General features: G+C 35.4%; 1 protein-coding gene across 6 annotated transcripts in view; it reads right to left on the bottom strand.

The window, feature by feature from the left end:
- Window positions 1–1,525: 1,525 nt before the first annotated feature.
- ATF2 (activating transcription factor 2) overlaps window positions 1,526–18,645 on the bottom strand; it is a 48,546-nt gene continuing 31,426 nt past the window's right edge. For 5 of the 6 annotated variants that reach the window (XM_026677675.2, XM_087949686.1, XM_026677676.2 and 2 more), the window contains 2 exons: window positions 8,213–8,318; window positions 1,526–4,402 (listed from right to left, as the gene is read on the bottom strand). In XM_026677675.2, the coding sequence (XP_026533460.1) occupies window positions 4,176–4,402; window positions 8,213–8,318 (333 nt within the window). In that variant the 3' untranslated portion in view covers window positions 1,526–4,175. Of the gene's footprint in view, window positions 4,403–8,204; window positions 8,319–18,645 lie in introns of those variants that run through there. The other variant, XM_087949689.1, reaches the window with a different exon arrangement.

Genomic DNA, 18,645 nt, shown 5'->3' with positions numbered 1-18,645 from the left:
ATCAATTTGTTTTGATTGCTAGATTTAATTATTAATAAGACAAAGATAAGTATTCAGTATTTTCAAATACATAGCACAGTATTAAAAGAATTGCAGAAATAAACAATGAGATATTAGATTTAATTTGAAAAATCATAAAAATAGGGAACTCAGAAGATATGTTGGGCCATATTTATAGACAGCTGTTGAACTAGGACTCATAATCTGAACAGATAAATGATTGTACAATAAAAAAGCTTCATTAATAGGGATCCAATAGGAGAAATCATTTCAGCGGAAGAAAACGTTAAATTTCTTCAAACATTATTCTTTGAAAAAATTGTTATAAAATGCTTTATCATTGGTATAATACTTCAGGTTTGGTTTCTAAACTTGACAATTCATTTTCAATGACCAGCTTGGATCATTCTTTCATATTTGGTGGCAAAACTGTAATTCCAGAAATGATTCATTCTAGTATGAAACAAGTCTTAAAAGCTGCATTTGATTTCAACCTATGTTTTTATTAAACTTCATGAAACTATATGTCCCCTAAACTAGCTTTGTATATAACTGCTACAAGGATACTATGTGCTTCTTACTGGATCAGTTACCTGATCCTTTCAGTGGAAAAATGGAAAACCAAGTGGAAGCTATGTGCTTTGATACGACATTTAAATTGATAAGCACTGAAACCTTGATATTGATAGAGATTTCAACTCAAACTGGAAACGATTTTTATATCTAATATTCTTTTTTGTCCTTTTTCATATTTGTTTATATATTTTCTTCAAAGTATCCATAAAAAAAAAGAAAAACTTTGAAATGTAAAATGATGGGCAAAATATTGTACTTGTTGCATAACTGAATTGCCTTCCAGTGTTCTACATTCCAAGGGCAATGGTCTTTTACATTAATCCTAGTCTATACACATCTATATAAGATACAGGTAGTCCTCAATTTACGACCACAATTGAGTGAAACAATTATGTTGCTAAGCAAGACATGCTATGTGAGTTTTGCTTCGTTTTATGACTGTTCTGTTGTTAAGTCAATAACTGCAGTTGTTAAGTTAGAACAACCTACATGGTTGTTAAGGGAATCTGGTTTCCTCATTGACTTGGTTTGTCAGGTTGCAAAAGGTGATCACATGACCTCGGGATACTGCAACTGTCATAAATACAAGTTGGTTGTTAAGCGCCTAAATTTTAATCATGTGACCAGGGAGATGCTGCAACAGACTGAAGTGTGAAATATGGCCATGAGTCAGTTTTTTCAGTGGCGTTAGAGCAATAGGAATAGCACTTAGATTTATATGTCACTTCACAATGCTTTACAGCCCGCTCTAAACGGTTTACAGAGCCAGCATATGGCCCCCCGCAATTTGGTTCCTCGTGTTACTGACCTCGGAAGGTAGGTTAACAGCGGGATGGCTTCAGTCAAAATTACACAGGAAAGGAATCCTATTCTCTGGCATTATGCCATGTTGTAGAGAAACAGCAGGACTTGGTAAGGAAATCTCATATCGTAAATGCAAGACAGCAGATACAATGTAAAGATAAATTTTATTCTCTTGATGATTTACTCATGCAAACTGCACAGTGAAGAAAACGGTACAGTTTGTGAAACATGTCAAATTCAAGGAACGCAAATGCAAAGTACAGAAATAGTGACATACAGTTTAAAACGGAATCTATGGTTGTACAACTGTTTTGTTGAACATAGATAGGATTTTCACTAACCCCTCCATTAAAATCATTTTACATATCTCCTCACACGTACTTAGATTTACAACAGCAACACTTTTGTTACTAAAAACACCGTGTTACATTAAATAAGGTTTTAAAATAAGATTGGCTTATATTGCTCCAGGCATTTTTACTGAGGCATCACCATTTAATTCAGTGAGCTGCTTCAGGACAGAAATGAAGATAGTAGAGTACAACACAGCCCATCATATTTAGCAGAGCAAACACAACCAAATTGTTCTTACCCAGTTCATGGAATTCACAATGAGAGAGTAATCACTCCAATTCAGATAGGGATATGAGTCCAGATCCCTTGCTTTTTACATTGTGCCTAAATTGGAGGGAGCACAAAGCAGGTGCGTACATCAGGTGTTCACAAGAACATAAATGCCATCTATCAATGATGCACTGCTTTCAACTGGGGGCACATCCCCACCTCGGCATGGCTAGAATTAGATCAAAGCAATCTTCTGTGGAGGTTTCTTTCAGGGTTTGTATTCGCTCATGGAGACTCTCATTTTTGTTCTGTGTTTTAAATTCTGTAAGTTTGCTTTCAGTATTACAGTTCTTTTAAAACAACCTGATAAAGCAAAGGCAATTAGAGTATTTCTTTGCTAACTATGCAAAAACCTGCTCCTTGTAGTTTTAATACACAAAATATTTAAATTCTTATTTTCAGACTTAAAAGCACTGAAATGATATATACATAATTTAAATCACTGCATCCAGTTTCTGTTCAAGTTTGGTTGTACACCATAAAATTGTTTTCTGTCATTGCCACCACTTAAAATTGTGACTTCATAGATTGATGGCACCCCAGGTTAAAACAAAGCATAGAAGAAACAAGTCACACAATCCACAATAAATGCAATAAATGCTTGTTATATACATAATGGGTTTCTCCTGTTTTTTTTTTTTTTACTGCCAGATATTGCATTGTGTAATTTACTTCATTGTTTTACAAAGTTTTACTGATGTGAATGCACAGACCTATATTTTGAAATTTTACAGTTTAATAAAATAGTATACTGCTGTTGTTTTTAATGTAAATTCAGAATTAAAATAGATAATGGCACATTAAAAAAAAACCCTCCATATTCTACAGATGATTGGATAATGAGATGAACTGTACCTACATCATCTCATCAGAAACTACATCATGGAATGTTAATTATCCAAGTTCACACAGTAAATTACAATTCAAAATTGCAAACACCTATTCAAGCCAGCATCACATTGAAGGCATCTTTAAACATTCAAGCACAGAATGCCGGCATAAAGTACTGAATCATTCTCTTTCTCACTCATGTATCTACATGCACACTCACAAATGCATACTGCACCCACCCATCCACACACACACACATACTGTAATTGTTTCCAAGGTATGGTAAATCATTAATTTCCCCGCATTCAGGTATCAAAATTTCTCTACTAAAACATGACAGTGCTTACACAAGAATAAAGTTAAGTTACCTTGCAACCACAAGACAATAACCAAAAAAAGAAAGAAAAAGAAATCTTGAGTTGTTTGAGGAGAGAATTTAAGTTTTCTGGCACACATACCATACTAGAATGCGCAAACGCTTCTCATTTTAAGAGTCAAAACCCCACAAAGTATCAAGTTATGCTGATTTTGAAAAACAGTTCCATTTTTTAACCCTGTTAACACCTGTCCATTGTCTTTTTTGATTTTTGTAAACGGACAGCTGCAGAATTTATTTCCATGTCAGAAATGAAAGTCCTGATTTTAAAATGGAAGTGTTAGCTAAACTGGTATCAATTAAAAAGAAAATCTAGCTAAAATGACCCTGATCAAGATTATGTATGTGCATAAAAGTACTGTATATCATATACCGTACTGGCCCTGTTGAACAAAATTCTTTTAAAAAAACATCCAAAGTTAAAAAGCCAAAAAAAAATAATGCTACACAATATAATCAAACATATTCTCCCAATGTTTTCTTCTCATAATGTGCAAAACAATACAAAGGCAAAAAGACTAAAAGCAAATTTACCGTTCTGGTCTTTTCCTCCCTTGCCTAGTGCTTTATGATCTTGTCGACTTTACAAAGGAATCTATGTAGAACTTTGGTATAAAATATTATAAGATTATGATCACAGTTTTGGGATGAGTATTTAGCGACTGTTCTTAATTATTATTTTTGGAATACCATCAAATGAAAGAGGAGTACATTTCAGCTGTACCAACACTTTTACATGACAAGCACTGAAAATAACAAACCATCCTAGTTAGGAACCAAAGTGACTACAAAGAGACTAAAACCGGCTGTGCAATTCCTGTTTGCCAACTTCCAAAGCCAAATTCAAGTTTATATTTTACAGATGAGTAATTATTAAGCTACAGATGTTTTCTAGATGAAGGCTATTTCCTTGGTTTCCCTTTGAAGCTGCTAAGGAATATCTAAAAACAAAGTAAGTTTCTGATCAACTTCCTGAAGGCTGTGATTGGGACGGAGGAGCCATGACAATCTGTGACAGCACTGGCTCTGTACTCTGGTCAGGCATCTGGCTGAGAACTGACGTAGCCACTGCTTCTGCCTTGGAGGTGGAGCTCACTCCATTAGAAGTGCTGACGGAACTATGCTGAATAGCTTCGGTGTGAGGACTACTTGGCACGGAAATGTCTTCGGAACTGTCATCTTTATCTGTTGCTGAAAAGAGAAGAACAGCATTTCTATTCCTTGTTCATGAAACACGCACCAACCATCGTGTTATATCCAAAGAACTACAGGTTGAAAATTCTGACACAAAGTTTTAAAAAGTTTTAACAGGCAGCGCAGATCCTCAAGAACTTTTAAAGCAATGTCACGAAATGATGTGGTCCCTTCTTTTTTGAGAAAAGCAGCTGAATGGTTTCATTATGCTTTGCTTCACTCCTCGGACTCCTGCTCTTATAATAACTGGAAATCAAAAGGGGAGTTAGGTATTTACATGAAGGGCCTTAATGGGACAATCACACCTATGCATCTTGCTGTGAAACAGGCTAATCAAAACTGCCCCCCCCCCCCCAGTTTAATATTTAGCCAGTCATACAAAAGAGCAAGCTCCTGTTCTATTAAACTGCTTTAGCTGCTAGTCATATATATTGTGAAGAAATGTTTTATTTTGATAATCAAAAATAACCAGTTAATATCTTTTGCCTTTTTCTTCTCTACTTCCTTTCAAGTCGTGAAATCCTCCAATGAAGGAAACAACTGGCATAGGAAACTAGGGAAGCTAGGGAGCTAATACAGCTCTGTCAAATTCAAATAATGACTTGGAGAATGTCTAGCCAGTAGCATCCAACACAGCTTTGTTGTTGGTAGAACTGCTTCCATCAATGCACTGGGGAGTAAGGCCATTTCTTTCCTCCCTCTAAAAATCTGTCCCAGAGAATGAAGAATACTTTGAAGTAGGTGAGGTGGCTTGTACCAGAGAGAAGACAAAACTGCAGTTTGTGAGCAAGTTTCCACTCAACTCTAAATTTCATTGCCTGTTTCAAAAATGTTAATCATCGTACCTGTAACAAAGTTCTATTTAGCAATTGTGTGTCTTTATTTTAAAAAACCCGACTACATTAGCCTATCTCTTTTGTTCTATTGTAGCAATAAAAACTATAGTTATTTGCCTAATCAAGCATTTGTAAGTTTTATTATTTGATTAACCTTAGGCACAATTCACTCCAACTAATTTTAGATTTACCAAGTAACTTATACAGTAAATACTGTATATTATTTACCTGCTATTTCTAAAACATTTGCCTTTTTGTTCAGAATCAAATTAGGTTTACATTACCAATACTATGATGAAGGTAGTGAATTCAAAAGCACATCTCTGGTTCTCAACAACTATATATAATATTTTGGAATGAATATACAGCTTTACACATTTTTCTATTTTGCCTGGTAATACATAGAATTATATGTTGTGAATGGAAATATGACTGTATACAGAATACACACACACACACACATATATATATACATATATACATACACACACACACACACACACACACACACACACACATATAAAGATTTAAATCTGAAACTTATTAGTAAGTTTTTGGATCTGGAGTTTACAAGTCCTTACACAGCTAATAAACAGATATGGATTTTGCAGAAAAGTTTCCACTTTATGCCAGGTTCCATGTTGGAGAACTGGACCCAATTTACCAGATGAAATAAACAAGCTGGTTATGCTAATTTTATAGAAATATATATTTGGCCAATTGCCAAAAGTAATTAACAGAGATATTTGACTACAAAAGTATGTATAACTAATATAGTTTAAATATTAATTACACACAACTCTGGAAGGAAAAAAGGGTTCCACCGGAAGGCATGGTTATAAAACTAATAATAGATTGTACAGAGATGGACAGGCTAACAATGAAAATAAAAGACAGAGAAGATTCAATTTATTACAGGGCCTGGTATGCCTGGTATGAGTGGTTTAGAAATAAAAAGAAAATGGCAATTAGGAAAAGAATGAGGGAATATGTAAATATACCATGGAGAAGATTGAGATGTAAGGATAAAAGATATTGATTTATAGTAAGAGTAAGATGTAATGGTAAAGGAATAAATAAATACATATACTGAAAAATGTGAGAAGATGCAAAAGATGTCTTGATGTTGATAACAATGTATAAAGTTTTATTTTTTGTTTTTAAAATTTGGAAACTTAATAAAATTTATTTTAAAAAATAAATATTAATTTCAAATTCAGAACACAGGAAAAAGATTTTTATTGGAACATTTGTAAGTATTTAAGATAGAGCAGCTCAATGGACTACACCTTTTTTATTTTTGGTTTCTTTGTATCATTTAAAGACATTGAACACATACTTTTTAAAATGACCAAAGAACTAAGCAGCATTTGAAAAACACTGAAAAATTGTAAGTATTAATCACATAACGTAGATTTCTATTGTGCAATTTCATTCTTGGGAGCAAATGTTGATGCCTTCTGCTAGTAAGAGGAGAAAGTTTATTTTCACTGACTCCCATATTTCTGTCCAATACAGAAGTCTCTTCAAACCCTAGAACAGATTCTTGGGACATTTTATTGCATAAGATATAGGGAAGAATTAGGTAGCAACATTTTGTGATGTTCCTGCCATGGTATCTTTTGGGTTCTTCAAGACTTCAGTTAATTGTGTAGCTTGTGTTCAATTTTTAAATTATAATTTGGCCACTTTGATATGGATATATATTTTAATGGCATACACCAAATTTTTACTTGTATTTGCATTTGTATATTCTGGTTATAGTCTAACTATTTCTTTTGAGTGATAATGCTATTTTAATGCTATTTTAACTGCTGACTTCCATACAGAGTAAAAATAGCATATACTAATGTCTCTGAGATAGTTAAATATGCCAGAGGGGGAAAAGTTATTTTTACATTAATATTCAAGACACCTAAGCTCATTCAGCAAACTAGGCATACAGGAAGCTGTCCTATAGCAGCCTAAATATATGAAATAATATTGCTTTGTCAGATGGGAGCTATAATAGTATCATCCCTGGAACAATCATTGTTAATATAAATTCAAAATATATTTTGGTATGGTTTCAATTTGCTCCAAGATGCCACTTTCTGTCTTGTCAAAATGACTGGGGATCAAAAGGACTGAGATTTATAACCTCAAAACTGACAAAACCAATGTGCTAAATATTTACAGTCAGAGAGTTGCTAAATCTCCAGAATCTTTTAAATTAAAAAATATTGCCCATTCTGATAAAATTGCTTACAATGGCTACAAGTAAAGATGGTGGACATTAAGTTTTATCGCAAGCACCTGAGGAACTGTTCACATGCAATACAAAATGTTCTTTTATTCTCCTAAATTACTGACACTGGCAAATTAAAATGAAGTGGCTACATATGGCAGAAACAATCTTCACATTTACAAATACCCTGAAATATCACTAAATCATAAAAACGAAAGCTGTGGGTTATATATTATGAATGTTGCCTAATGCATTCCCAGCTCAGTTATTTGTTATAAATTTGTGTACAATGGACAAAATTGGCCATTTATTCTACTGCAGTGACTGGTTTCTGGACTTTTTATTATATCCCCAAATAAGATATACACAATTAACCTTTGAAGTGCTGAAAGAATCAGAAAGCCAACAATTTAGTTTCTTACATTTTACCCTTACATTGTTTTATCCATAAATATTAATATTTATTTTTTTCCTTCAACAATATGATACATTGCTCTTTTGGATAAAAATTAATATTCAATTCATCAAACAGATATTCAATATAAATTTATAACATTATCAAGAGGATTTATGAAAATATTTTTTTTAAAAAGAATTCTATGAATTACCGTGTTCCTGAACATATTTTGCCAAAACCATGTAAAACATTTCAGCATCATTTTTCAGTATTAATGTTTTCTTTGGTGCTTCTTGGTATTTCACTGGCACAACCTTAGAGCTATGAAGGAATGGAATATTACTCACTATGATAGCTAGATTTCTTCTGCATGGCGGTAACAGGACAATCTTTATGAGCCAGAAGAAGCTGTTTTAGCTGTGCCACTTCATTTCTCAGCAGGGTGACTTCATTCTAAATTTAAAAAAAAAAGCTGTATTTTAGCTGTATTAAATTATGTGCATTTCAGTCTGAGGTTTACAAGGTCCCGAAAAGGCAAATAAAAGACACACCAGCACACACGTCCGGTATATATTAATACCAAAAAAGTTAGTATTTATTAAAAGCAGGATATACTGTATATACTCGAGTATAAGCCTAGTTTTTCAGCCCATTTTTTGTGCTTAAAAAATCCCCCTCGGCTTATACTCGAGTCAGATTCCCCTCTGAAAAAAAATGGTGTGGAGTCGCGGCCTCCGGCGGCAGCGACTCCCAACAGCCCCAAGCCGGGAAGGGAAAGGCAAAAGCGCTTTGCCTTTCCCTTCCCGAGGCGGCGGGACTGGGGCCGCGCCGGCGGTAGTGACTCCTGACTCAGGGGGCCTCCGAGGGAGGGGAAGAGAGTGACTCCTGCCTCCCGCTGTCATCATCATCTTCTTCTTTTGGGTTAGTGAATCAATTAAACCTTTCATGATAGTGAGATCGTTTCCCAAATTAATTATTTTTATTTTTGAAATTTACCAGTAGCTGCTGCATTTCCCACCCTCGGCTTATACTCGAGTCAATAAGTTTTCCCAGTTTTTTTGTGTAAAATTAGGTGCCTCGGCTTATATTCGGGTCGACTTATACTCGAGTATATACGGTAAATTGAACAAATAACTGAAGTTTGTGGCCAGATAACTTCATTTCCATCCCTTTGTTACACAAAGCCACCCAGTCACTTCGAAGTGAGATGGGCTGTAAATAAATTTAATACATAATAAACAAACAAATCACAGTGGGAATTCTTTCTTCCCTCATAGTATTATTCATATTTGCTAATTATCTTTTTTCTTCATTTTATCTATTTCCTCTAATCTCTATGACTGTACAATATCTTGCACATTGCCTTTTGTTATTTAAAATCCTCACTTCTTATCTTTTTGAAGATTTCATCACCTGCATTCAAGTACAGTATGGCTTTCCTGTTCTTCCCCTTTCTTCACATATTTGCTGTGTAGTGTTACACAGTAGTACTGTGTAGTATACAATCCCATTACATTTAGTTTACTTATGCTTCTCCTTGATATGCCCACTCTCATTTCACATAACAAAGTAGGAATAAGCATTCCTTGTAGCAGACCATATGCTATCCACTACCTTTCTACCACAATGTTTATCTCTTAAAATTTTCCCATCTATTTTAATAAATATTTTATCAAGCTAGAAGCTGCACTAATTGCTCTAGTGTTTGTCATTTATATATAAATTATAACTGATAACTCTGTTTTGTTTTGGCATGAGAAAATGCCATCTCTCCATGCTCCTTTTGGCAAAATAAAGTCTAATATTCAGTGCAAATCATTCAATTTCTTAAACAAAATGGCATTGTCTGCATATCAAAATGCATTCACTTTCTAAACCAACAAGGTTACAGATGAAGTCTTCATGCACACCACACACACACTTTTATTGAACCTTTCATAAATAAATCACATCATATTTTAAGATTTCTCCAATTACAAATCCTACAACTTGAAGCTTGATGATTTTTCAATGTTGTCATAGCATCCACTGGAGTATAATATATTACTGAGTTATGATTCCTATCTTAATAGGAATCCAGAACCCAGATACTTTTATTCATAATTAAACAGATCCTATCACTTCCCTACATCTCTTAATGAACTTCATTCCACAAGCCTGAAAAACATTATTTGCATCAATTTTCTCTCAGATTTCAGAGAGGCACAATTTTTATTTATTAGTTCATATTCCTCTTAATTTCAAGTTGTAATATTTCATGATCATCATCTGATGAACCCCATATTGATGTCCGCTGTTCATCATTAATTGAAGCTTGCACATAACTTGTTAGTAAGACAGTAAAATAGAAACGATTGTGACTAGGTTATCACTATTATTTGCACCCATGCCACATGCACCCATGCCATATTTGTGCTAATTTATGTAAGTTAGGATTTACAATCCACATACTGCCTTATGAGCCTACATATAATCGCCTGAATTAATAAGTATATTCAGTGAAGTGACACAACCAGAGGATATATATGTAACTACTGGTACATATAACTACTGGTACATACAACCAGAGGATATATATGTAACTACTGCCCCCCACCAACAATATCTAAATGGTAGACCAGAAGGTTATATTCAGAATACATTTCCCCATTTAATTTAAAATAATCTGAAACTCTATTAAAGAATACTATATTCCTACTCCATATTACTCAAATTTTTAACTGTGTCCAACTAAAGTTACAGATCCAGGCTGCAAAGTTCAAATGACTCCTAGACGGCAGCAAAGTAAGGATGTGCAAAACATTCTCTGCCTAGACAATATAGTGTAAATCACTGGCAACTCATATCAAAACGCACATATTTTATCTGAGCATGAACCTGAAACACATTTCAGGCAGGACCTGTTCTGGAATAGGAACAGCAAGGAAAACAAAATAAGGCCTTCAGTGGCAGCACATGTGGTGTCAGCTAAGGGAGGTAGTGGAAACAAATATGTTGTGAAGATTGGAGAGGAATGGGCAGGCTGGCTGAATTCAAATGTGACGAACTATGGGGAAGAAAGAAGAAAGGTACCGAGAAGATGACAAGATGAGCAGGCGATGTAAATGTAAACGTGTCAGGGGAGTAAGAGAAGAAAGGTGCTGAATTTGGTAGGAAGGCAAGTACAATTGCCATGGAGGAAGAGAGAAAGGAGAACAATACTACCATTGACCATATTATATCCTTCTGGATTTTGTCTCAGCTGAAACTCCAAACAACTAAAAAGTTGTAGGTTTTGATTTGCATGTGCTTTCAAGCTGCAATGTCTTTGTTTTATGTACTAAACACACTTTCAGCATGCAATATTTGCTACCAATGGTGATTGTCTGGATTTTTGCAGTCCAGACCTGAGGTAGACCTAATTATGACTTTGTGATCAGGTTATTTATCTATCAATAGATATCAATATATATCTCAGCCTTTATAAGTTATACATAGCTGGCTTTTTTTTGTTCTAGTTTTAAGTAAAAAATTAATGCACAGATTTCCAGAACATTTCTGGACCCAAGGTTTTACTTCAGTATTGCAAGAGATAGTAAGGCTAGGACAAAAGCAGAGTTTTAATTTAATTTCTGTATACAGGTGAAACTCGAAAAATTAGAATATCGTGCAAAAGTTCATTTATTTCAGTAATGCAACTTAAAAGGTGAAACTAATATGAGATAGACTCATTACATGCAAAGCAAGATAGTTCAAGCCGTGATTTGTCATAATTGTGATGATGATGGCTTACAGCTCATGAAAACCCCAAACCCACAATCTCAGAAAATTAGAATATTACATGCAATCAATAAAACAAGGATTGTACATAGAACAATATCGGACCTCTGAAAAGTATAAGCGTGCATATGTACTCAGCACTTGGTTTGGGCCCCCTTTGCAGCAATTACTGCCTCAATGCGGCGTGGCATGGAAGCTATCAGCCTGTGGCACTGCTGAGGTGTTATGGAAGACCAGGATGCATCAATAGTGGCCTTCAGCTCTTCTGCATTGTTTGGTCTCATGTCTCTCATCTTTCTCTTGGCAATGCCCCATAGATTCTCTATGGGGTTCAGGTCAGGCGAGTTTGCTGGCCAATCAAGCACAGTAATCCCATGGTCATTGAACCAGGTTTTGGTGCTTTTGGCAGTGTGGGCATGTGCCAAGTCCTGCTGGAAAATGAAGTCAGCATCCATAAAGCTCGTCTGTGGAAGGAAGCATGAAGTGCTCCAAAATCTCCTGGTAGACGGTTGCGTTGACCCTGGACTTAATGAAGCACAGTGGACCAACACCAGCAGATGACATGGCTCCCCAAATCAACACAGACTGTGGAAACTTCACACTGGACTTCAAGCATCTTGCAGTGTGTGCTTCTCCATTCTTCCTCCAGACTCTGGGTCCTTGGTTTCCAAATGAGATGCAAAAGTTGCTCTCATCAGAAAAGAGGACTTTGGACCACTGAGCAACAGACCAGTTCTGTTGTTCTTTAGCCCAGGTAAGACGCTTCTGACGTTGCTTGTTGTTCAGGAGCGGCTTGACAAGAGGAATACGACATTTGAAGCCCATATCCAGGATCCGTCTGTGTGTGGTGGCTCTTGATGCACTGACTCCAGCCTCAGTCCACTCCTTGAGAAAGTCCCCAACATGTTTGAATGGCTTTTTCCTGACAATCCTTTCCAGGCTGCAGTCATCCCTGCTGCTTGTGCACCTTTTTCTTCCACACTTTTCCCTTCCACATAACTTTCTATAATGTGGTTTGATACAGCACTTTGAGAACACCCAACTTCTTTTGCAATTACCTTTTGAGGCTTTCCCTCCTTATGGAGGGTGTCAATGATGGTTTTCTGCACAACTGTCAGGTCCCATGATTGTGATTCCTACTGAACCAGACTGAGAGACCATTTAAAGGCCCGGGAACCCTTTGCAGGTGTTATGGCTTACTTAGCTGATTAGAGTGGGACACTTTGAGCCTAGAATATTGAACCTTTTCACAATATTCTAATTTTCTGAGATTGTGGATTTGGGGTTTTCATGAGCTGTAAGCCATAATCATCTCAATTATGCCACATCATGGCTTGAACTATCTTGCTTTGCATGTAATGTGTCTATCTCATATATTAGGTTCACCTTTTAAGTTGCATTACTGAAATAAATGAACTTTTGCATGATATTCTAATTTTTCGAGTTTCACCTATAATTAAGAACTAAATTAAATATAACCAAAATCATTTCTCTGTATGCATTTAATAATTATCTCCTTCTAGAAATTAGAAACTATAATTTGATGAGAACTTTTAGGAAGCTTTAGGGCTTCAGGATATGTACCCTTGCGGTATGTCGAGTTGAACAAATTAATTTAAATCCAGGTATCATTGTCAACTATTCCTGAAATAACTGATATTTGTATTTTTACATTTAAATTATACATAATTATTTTAGTTATTATAAGCCACTTTGGGAATAATTTGTCCCAAAGGGCAAATTAAATCATTTAAAACGAATATACTATTTCAACAAACTTTTCAGAGCCAACACCTAAAATACCTAGATAATAAACCCCAAAATGTATAGTCTTGTCAGTGTTGCCTGAATTCATAGGACAGCTTTTAAATGCAATAGGAAGAATTAGGATTGTAATCTTTCCTCCACTGCAACTGCTACAGAACTGAACTGAATATTCTAAATGTTATGAATTGTACCAGGAGTGGGGGGGATTTAGCCAGTCAAATATCCTACATGGCCTGAGTATATTCCAAGAAAATGTCTTGGACTCCAGAATGTCCTCTACTAAAAGATTCTCATGCAGAATAATCTCTACCTGCTGCCTGGGAAATGGCAGAATCTCCCCCTACCCCCCCACCCCTTTTCTTGCTCTTAGTTATGTAAATAGCCAGTTGGCAGGCTAATGGTAAGTGTGATAGATTCAAGAATATACATTAAATGAAGAAAAGAGGCAGGAAAACAGTTGGCTCCTTACTGCAACTTAATTGTTGAAGGTAGCAAAAAGTAGTTTTGTCAGCGGTTTCTCCCTTGTTAAATAGCTATTTGAATATATCAATCAGCTAGGCAGTAAGGAAAAACAGGAGTCACACCTGAGGCTGAGGGTCCCTGTAGGGCTTTTTTCCGCCCCTTTCGAAAATATTAATAGCAGTGAGCACATATTATATAATCAACACAAGGGCAGCATTTTTCAGCTTTAAATGATGTTGAGTGAATTTGCAATTTTGAGTGCCATGGGCACAAGCAGATTACTGTGGTACACTAAACCAGCTGCCACACCACATATGGTCATCAGGTGATTTCACCTCAAATTGCCTTATCTGCTTATTCATTTTTTATTTTTTTTTGCAGAATAAACCTTAACCAAATTAACCTGGCTGTTCATCTGAGCCTGGAAGCAAAACAAAAGCGATTGAGATTTGTTAAAAAATACTCTTCCCATTAATTTAGTTACTATTTTTCATAGTGGCTGTAATGATCCAGGATTCTTGTCTCTGAAGAAACTGCTACAGCTGAATCATTGGAATGTCAGCCTCAGGAGACATTAAGCCAGGAATCACCTGAGGCGGATCACAGACAGGCCCTATCAGAACGTCTGAAGCAGTCAATTGATGAGATAGATTCCCCAGGCCCTTGGACTGGTGAGTAGAGTGGAAAGCAGAGGAAAAATACTCAATGAGATGCCTTGCCAAGCAAGAACAATCCTAATTAAAGATAGTTAGTTTCAGCCTCAATTAAAAAGCGACACTGAAACAAGTTTCTCTGTTGGAAGTATCCATCTGATCTACTGCTCTGGTTTGTCAGTTCTGTGAATTGTGTAAAACAAACCTGAAACTTTGACCTTTGGACTGGATGACAAACCTGGTTTTCTGAACTTTGGCCTACATTTTGACTTTTCTTCTGCTTGCTGGAAGCAAAACTATTCAGGACAATTGTCTTTCTTGAGAGATTATGCACTGATTTGTAAGCTGTTTATCTACTCAGCCTTGAGTAAATTGTTGTTTTCATGTAGCAACTGTGTGCGTGTGGCAGATATTAATAACAACTTTAAACAGAACTGGAGAGTGCAGTTAACCAATATCTTCTTACTTTTGCTTCTAAATATGTGTTTGGATAGACTATATGGTTGATATTTTCAAAGGGCAAGAGAGGTGTTCATCAATATAGTAGTACTAAGTACTCATTGTTAATTGGTTCCGGGAGGCGTGACAAGAACTAAAACAACAAGTTCCAATTTTTCTCATAAGGAATAATGTAAATAAATTTAATGCATTTCCAAACCAAAGGCAATGCACATTTTAAGACAATATGTAAAATGATAGGGTTGTATTTCATTATGTGAGAAATAAACCTAAAAATGAACAAATACTTAGATTAAATAAAATAAAAACTTCACTTTACCTGTGCTGATGAGAAATAAGTGCAAAAATGCACAAAATAACAATAGAAACTAAGATAAAACTGCAAGGGGATGTGCAAAGGGCGAGAGTTACCGTTTGACTAAAGCATTACCCTTTGTTTTGGCTGGAAAGGGTAGAGAGTCATGAGGCAACTGACAATGACAAGTTTTAGCTTACATATTAAGTACCAAACATATGAAAAGTACCAGGATAAAATTTTCTTCTCAAAATATGTTGAGTATCAAATTCAACGAATTTAAAAGCAGTCGAGTACCAAGGTATGACTTTATTTGTATGCTTATGAATGCAGTGCTGGAGGTCTCAGCCTCAAAGACAGAAATAATTATATACTGTGTGTTTGCAATCCAAGTAAGCCAGAATCTTAATACCCTTTAATCAAAGTATCTATTTGATATTTTAAACATTTCATTTCCAAAAGTATGTAATTTTCTGATGTCCCAGTCCCATTGTTTTATGTTTGGACCAGTATTTCTTATTTTAAATAGAACCCAAAATAATTAATCAAATTACCGTATTTTTCGCTCCGTAAGAAACCCCTCCCCCCTCCCCCAAAGTCCTTTGCGGTCCTTTGGTGAATAGTAGCCAGGCCGTGGTGGCGGAGTCCTCTTACAGTGCTGAACCCCACTTCTTCTGTCTTTGTCATTGCCCGCCTCTTCTGTTTCTTTTCCGCAGTGCGGGAGTCAATAGGCAGAGCTGGCACATGAGGAGGTATCTATCCGTGGTCCTCTCAGGCTCCCCTCCTGCCCTCACTACACTGCTGCTCCAAATTTTTTTGCTTGTTTTCTTCCTCTAAACCTAGGTGTGTCTTATGGTCCAATGTGTCTTATTGAGCAAAAAATACGGTAATTGTCAAGGTTCCGAGTAATGAACCCAACCAATTCAGCACTCTGAGACTTTTAGCTTTCTCAAAGAACTGCTTTATTGAGTACATCATTTCGGCATGGTGAAAAACAAACCAGCTCTGGCTAATGTTAATGTCTGGTCTGACATTCCAGGCTCACTCCTCCCACCAAAATGTGTCAAGATGAGAAATGCAGAAAAACTCTGCAACAGGCCCAATCCATTTCAAAGTTGACATTAATATTACAGTTGACATCTTTTAGCTTTCAAAACAATAAAAAATCTATGTACATAGTATTTGTATTTTCCAATTACAGGCTTTTAATTATATTTCTGAATCTGTTTATTCTGTAGAATTGGCAAAGTAAAAAAAAAGTACTGAACCTTTGCATTATTTCAGAGTCAGCATACTGTGGAAGACTGAATTTATTATATTTGATACTGAATGTAAGTAATTGCAGATCATCATTGCTCATCCTGATCAGCTCTGCAAACTTGTCAAGTAAAGAATTACAGAAATCCAGGATTAACGTTTCTGTATAAAGCATGGTTTAATTATTTCGTTGACATTTAATTTTTTGACTATACCAGTTTTGCTGATAGCAGAATGCAAATTATGTATTTCTTTTATACATCTATTAATATGAAGGTAATTCCTGAGAATGTGAAAAAATAGTTTCACCTAACTACAGTTCTAAGTAGGAAAAATTGTTAACATGAGCAGAAACCTCTATTAGGTCACATCATTACTTATCACCCATCCCCTCCCACTTGTGTGACTGTATGAGTGTAACTTTGTCACTTGTATCCTTACGATCTATATTGACTGTTTCCTAGTATGATTTGATTGCTTATTGTATCCTATGACTATCATTAAGTGTTGTACCTTATGATTCTTTACTCTTGACTAATGTATCTTTTCTTTTATGTATACTGAGAGTATTTGCTCCAAGATTAATTCCTTCTGGGTCCAATCACACTTGGCCAATAAAGAATTCAATTCAATTCAATTCAATTCAATTCAATTCAATTCTATTCTATTCTATTCTATTCTATTCTAGATAGGTGTGGCCTATTGAGATATATTATTCACCTCCAAATTGTCTTAGATAGCTTTCTGGGTAAAAGTGAAAAAGACTGTTTTTACCATAAATCTATATATTACCATCTCACAGGTGTATTTATTTAATTGCTAAAAGAACCATGAAACAATAAACTCATGAATTTTGACCAATGTTACTGAGGCTCAACAAGATTATATGTATACAAAATTTTGTAATACTTTAAGAGTTTTGAGCTTTCCTAAAATTTGAAAATTTAGTAAGATCCTGGTATCTGAAGTTATTCTAGGTCTATTGTATTGCTAGATGATACTCTCCACTAATTATATTTGTTGGGCAAACTAGTTTAGTTTACTTTATTGTCATTGCATCTCGTACAACGAAATCAAACACCATCTTCAGTGCACATCATGACCATGAAAATAAACACAAACGCACATCCTTCACACTCCACACATTGGACCGAAAACCCCCAACACCGCACCAATACTGCACTATACAGCAGAATTCAAAAGAGCTATCTTGCTAGCATCCCTCTATAAGTTCAGCATGCTATTATGTTTTTTTTAAAAATACAGATAGTCCTCAACTTTTCTTAGCGACCATTTGAAGTTACAACAGCATGAAAAAACCCTGACTTATGACTGTTTTTCATATTTATGACCGCTGCAGAATCCCTATGGATTCTGATCAAAATTATGATCAAAATTTGGACATTTGGTAATTGGCATGTATTTATGATGGTTGCAGTGTCCCAGGATTGTGATCCCTTTTTGCGACCAGATTTATTTAACAACTGTGTTACTAAACTTAACAGCAATGATTCACTTAAGTGTGGCAAGAAAGGTCATAAAATGGGACAAAGCTCACTTGCTTAGCAATGGAAATTTTGGGCTCAATTGTGGTTGGAAGTTGAGGACTATCTGTACAAGTTGCTTGAACAAGAGTGTTCTTAACCATGGTTATTGTTGCTGTTATACTACTGTTATTATTGTGCATTAATATTCAGAAATTTCTCAAGATGGATGATTGGTTTAAAAAGGTCTGACAAACTTTTTCCAGTAGTCCAACTGATAATATCATTTTCATAATGCCCAAACAGACCAACTCCAAAAAATTATATTGAATGGATATTTCAAGAAATATTTTCTTCTGGTACCTTGTGAAAACTATTACAGTTTAAAGTCTCACAGTGTAAAACACCATAAAAAAATAAAAAATAAAAATCTATACTAGAAGTATAAGTCAACTTATTATAGCCTAATTTATCAATTAATGAGAACTAGAATAATAATCTTCTGAACAAAGCAGATGGGATCACCTTTTATGAGCCTAGCAATCAAAATGTGTAGAAAAAGACTGTAACTGCCATTTTCCATCTTGTCCTCTTCTACCTGCCTTTGTTACAGAAAAAAGGAAGTTGGCAATGGTTATCCAAAC

The sequence above is a fragment of the Notechis scutatus genome, chromosome 1 (genome assembly GCF_049901735.1).
Source record: "Notechis scutatus isolate UNSWTSFEM ecotype Mainland chromosome 1, rNotScu1.2, whole genome shotgun sequence".
Classification (NCBI taxonomy): Eukaryota; Metazoa; Chordata; class Lepidosauria; order Squamata; family Elapidae; genus Notechis; species Notechis scutatus.
This window is presented reverse-complemented; position numbering and strand designations above follow the sequence as displayed.